We start from the raw sequence: 5,189 nt of genomic DNA, 5'->3' as shown, positions 1-5,189 counted from the left end.
TTCCTTGATCTAATGGGACATGTTGAGTGATACATATCCTATCCCATTTAAATTTAAAATTATAAGAATAACTAAAGAAATTTATATAATTTATAAATTAAACTCGTCAACTCTTTACAACCTTTTTACCCTTTTTAGACCTTGTTTGTGATAGAGCACAACACACTAACCCGTTTGTCATATTTAAATAAGTTGGTTATTGTTGAGGGTACGATGTTTATTTTTTTATGACATGTACATTGTTTAGAAAAATAACATCCAAACATGCACCATACTTTTCATTCATATTTCTATAAGATCAAGTTGTCGATTTGCTACTCTAGCCTCGACCTTTTCCTTCAAGTGATCGAGATAATGCTGATAGACATACGATGCAAACCCCCATATGGCCAACAACATGGCAATAACCTTCAACCCGTTCATCTTTTCATGGTAAAACACTACTGCCAAGACCGGCGTAATCGGGATCCCTAAAGTACTAATCACATTTGAAAACAAGGATGAAACCTCAAATATCAATCCTATGCATCCGATCGTGAAAACCTGCCACGAAACCGCGGTCCATACTAAAGTCATCATATATGACACTTTGCCAGACTCATAACCTTCCATTTCTCCTTTTATATCCTTCCATTCGCCGCTAGCAAACAGTCCCACTACAATCGCAACACTTGCTACCATGTTTTGGTACACAATCAATTTGAATATGACTTTATAGCTTGGTGTCCTTAGAATCTTCCGGAAGACGAGTTGTGTTGTAGAAAGCATTAATCCATACCCTGCAGAACCAGCAAGTGTGCATACAAACCCGAGTATATACTTGCTTCTAGTGGTTTTCATGGTTTGTTCAGAATCACTCTGGAACACTAGTAATGTAGACGAAAAGCTAAGTAGAACAAGCGAATTGGTAATGAATGGAGTGAACTTCTGCCCGTTTAAAATGTAGGAAAAGAAAGCGTTGAACACGAGCTCACTCGCGCAGATCAACGAGTAGGTTGAAACAGGCAGAAAATGTAATCCAAAGGTGTATAACATGCAGTCTGCAGCTGAGAACAGACCAAGAAAAATATAGAGCAGCAAAAGGGTGACCCAAGAAGATTTATTGGTAATTGGTTGAGGATGTTTTGAAGAAGGTAAGTAGTGGATAAAGATTAAAGGAAGCATGAGTGGGAAGCCAGCAGTTTGAACAAGGGTTGCCATCCATTTACTGTTTCCTCCTTTGTTAAAGTAAAGTCTTCCCAACATTGCTGCAACTGATTGGCCAGAAAGTACAAACATGGTAAACGATGCTATCTTGATCAACCACTTGTACTGTACAACCCTTCCTCCATCTTTTTGGATTTCAGCTACATCTATCAAAAATCACTTGTGTTAGAAGACCAAAAATCACCATAAATCATGGCTTACTATTACCTACATATTTATACGTGAGTTATCCACAAAAAAGGTTTTTAGATTTTGTTACTAGGATAAATTTATTTATTGGCTACTAGAATCAATAATATACATTCGATTTAATGGAAATGGATCCAAATACATGTTTACTAACAGCAATAATAATTCGATTTTTATCATTAATCCATCCAAAAGTATGTTTACTATATTTTCTACAAGGACAAGCTCAAATTTTATTGTGCAAGGTACAAGTAAAATTACATGAGTGTTGGCTAGAAAAAAAAGAAAAATTTACCAATGCTATTTGTAACCTTTTCCTGAGCTTCCATCATTTCGATATGAAATACAAGATGAAAGGAAGAGAAATACGATGGTAAATTTTGTGATTAAACGGGTTTTATTTGCAATGCTATATATATAGAAAAAGAAATAACATGTTTATCTCATTATATTTCTACGTTAATTTTAATTTAATAATATTGTTTTAGTTTTAAAATACACCTCTAAATATTAGATAATAACTTTATTTCTTTCATAAGAATATAAAATAAATTGTAAATGTTTTAGGTGTTAATAAATAATAGATCAACAACAATAGTAGTAGATCTCTTATTCTAAATTTAAAAATATCGAACATCCAACTTTTGTTATACATTTTATCAATTTATGTGTAAACCAAGTGCAGTTGTTCACTCGTGTATCATAAGTTCGAATAAATTACTCTTTAAAAAACTCAACTTGTTTTCTATTGCTAGCTTGTATATATGTTTAAGCAGAAGGTAGATCCGCTCGTATAGAAACCTAAACCAATTGAGAACGTGAGTTGATTTTGCCTCGTTAGCATGTAAAAGTTAACTATTTTCTAAAATAATGGTAATTTGATACTGTATTTAAGATTTTTATTTTTAGTTTTTTAATTTGAGATTTGTTGTCGATTGTTACGCTTTCTTTTATAGAAAAAGATATACAAAATCTTCAAAGCTGAGATAAACGTGTTAACTGGCCAGTCACAAACTCGTTCGAGTTGGAGGTGCGTCGAATTTGACATTATCTTCTAATTTGAAGTATGGAGTAGAGCTTGCTAGCTTGGCCTGTATCATTTTTTGCTTGAGACTAAGTTACTATACTCAACGGACACTTAACTCTATTTTTGAATAATCCTGGATATGAGATTGTCAATCAAATTGTTTTTATGAATAAGTTGTGAGTTCACCAGCTACACATTAACAATGTCATTCGGGTTGTTGGTGGTGGATAACCTACGTCAACTAGTTAATGGCGGGCTGGCGGCTGTGAATGGGGATTGAATGGGTTCATCGTTAACCCATTAACTATGTTAATGGGAATGAGGTGGGCCCATGGATGTGGGAACCAATCACATGTCACCTTTTTTTAATATTTTTTTATATTTAGTTATTGGTATTGGGTGTTTAGTTAAACGCCACAACACATAGTTAACGGGTATTTAGTTAATGGTAAAATTGTCGTATAGCAATGACGTGACGATGATATGGCAATGGGTGTAGTTAACCCACAACACAGAGTCTAATACCAAAATTAACATTGGCTCTTTAATTGCCTTTGTGAACATTGACCAAATAAACCAAACCATTGGCTCTTTAAAGTATAGTTGGTTTGGATGAGTCTGATACTAGGCTAAATTAGAGATATCAAGTATACTAGGCCAAAATAAACATTGGCTATTTAAATTTGTTAATATGTAGTTGTCTTTTCTGTTGTTGTCCGTCCCAATTTTTAGGTTCGGCGCTTTTTAATGAAGTTCTCCTTTCAAAGAAAAGTATAATTGGTTTGGCTCCCATGATTTCTCACTTGAATCCAAGTTAACAATCAGTTTAAATAATCCTAGTTATGAGATTGTCAATAAAATTAACTTTTGGTTTTCTAATTTTAGATTATGGAAAAATGTATTTATAATATAACTAAATTGCTTATTGTGAGTAATTGAAGAAGACAACTAGAGCTTACAAAACGTTTGAAATTGGTCACTTACATGAGATTCCGTATTCACGTATAATTTTTCAGTTTTTGGTTAAAGTGAACATGAACTTCCAAATTTACTTACAACATTAAAAGGATAATAATAATAAAGTTTTAACGTTCATTTCACCAACACCTGTTTTTTTACGTTCATTTCACCAACACCTGTTAATGCTTATACACACGTCACCTTAGATAACACTTGATATTTTCACCAATCCTCCAAGATACTCGTTCTTTCTTTTGTAGCACATCCTTTTTAATTTATTTTGTATTTGAATATATATAATATGCATGAAATAAAGGTATTTTAAAATACCCAAAAAATAAAAAAAAAACATTTTTTTTGTACTTTAACGTATAAAGTACAACTTAAAATGCAAATAAATTAGTCTTTTAAACACTAATTACAATTTAACACCCTTATCTCAATTATCCTTTAATCCCTAATCTCTAACAAAACTATAAATAATTAGTTAATAATTACACTTTGTTCCTTTATAAAAAGCAACTAACTTCCCCTACAATTTTTAAACGATCATAATTTTTTTTGTAAGTTATTCTTTTTTTAAATTACATCGTAAAAACGAGTATTTTATTCTCTTCAATTTGAGTATAGTATTGCTATAGTTTTTTTTTTGTTGAAATAATTGATTTAAAAAGTGATCATCAATGTCTAAGGGTGTGCAATAACTTAATTGTTAACTAAAACTGAACCGAAAACAGACGGAACCGAATCGAAATCAACCAAAAAACTGAATTAACTGAAAACTGATTAATCGAAACCCGAATTAACCAAAACCGGTTATCGATTTTTTTTGTACCGTCGTTTAAACAAAATTAACCGAATCGAACCATTTACATTTCCATATATTTCTAGCATTTATACCTCCATTTTATGTATTTATACTTCCATTTCTTGTATTTATACATCTATTTCATATATTTATAGCTCAATTTCATGTATTCTAAGCAAAATATTTATCTCAAGTTTGCTTTTGGCTACTAAGCGAAATTAAACGAATCAAACCAAAAACTTTCAATCTAACCGAGTAAACCAAACCAATTAACCGAAAACCAATTGGTTAAGAAAATAGACTAATCGATGACTTCGATTTTGGTTGAGGATAATAACTGAATCAACCGAAAAATGCACACCTGGCAATGTCTATGTTTCCTGCCGCATCACGCGGACGATACCGAACCGAAATCAACCAAAAACTGAATTAATTGAAAACCGATTATCCGAAACCCGAAATCGAAACCCAAAATTAAATAACTGAACCGAAACATTCATATTTTCATATATTTCTTGTGTCTATACCATCACTTCATATATTTTATATTTATACCTCCAATTCATATATTTATACATACATTTCAATTATATATACCTCAATTTCATATATTTCTAAGCAAAAGTTTTAGGCAAAGTTTGGTTTTAGCTATTAATTGAAAGGGGAATTGGCCTATAATAATCCCACCTAGACCTTATTGGCCATTAATAATCCCACCTCAAAATATTCCCCCCACCAGTCCCACCTTTCACCTATTTTTCCTACAATGGTCCCCCGTTAAAAAAAACTTAACGGAGTTAAGTTTTTTTTCAAAATTACAAACAGATTTTTTAGGGCTTTTGATCAGAACCACGATACGAGTCCATTGATGTAAAACTTGCCTCGAAATGGTGCTCCAAGTGACTTGATTACGCACCTCATACCCGGATTTAATTGTTTTAGGGCTTTTGATCAGAACCACGATACGAGTCCATTCACAGAATTGAAGCTTGCGCTAAT

The 5,189-nt window shown here is 32.3% G+C and overlaps 1 protein-coding gene across 1 annotated transcript; it reads right to left on the bottom strand.

The window, feature by feature from the left end:
• Positions 1–252: 252 nt before the first annotated feature.
• LOC110939487 (purine permease 21) lies at positions 253–1,494 on the bottom strand. The gene has a single exon (XM_022181070.2). The coding sequence runs from the start codon at positions 1,276–1,278 to the stop codon at positions 283–285; it is 996 nt and encodes a 331-aa protein (XP_022036762.2). The 5' UTR covers positions 1,279–1,494; the 3' UTR covers positions 253–282.
• Positions 1,495–5,189: the final 3,695 nt, after the last annotated feature.

This window comes from Helianthus annuus, chromosome 1 (genome assembly GCF_002127325.2).
Source record: "Helianthus annuus cultivar XRQ/B chromosome 1, HanXRQr2.0-SUNRISE, whole genome shotgun sequence".
NCBI lineage: Eukaryota > Viridiplantae > Streptophyta > Magnoliopsida > Asterales > Asteraceae > Helianthus > Helianthus annuus.
The sequence above is the reverse complement of the archived record's forward strand: the minus strand, read 5'-3'. Positions and strand labels throughout refer to the sequence as shown.

Bases quoted from the DNA above. Each gene is read 5' to 3' on its own strand.
- LOC110939487 (XM_022181070.2), bottom strand. From the start codon at position 1,278: ATGTTTGTACTTTCTGGCCAATCAGTTGCAGCAATGTTGGGAAGACTT.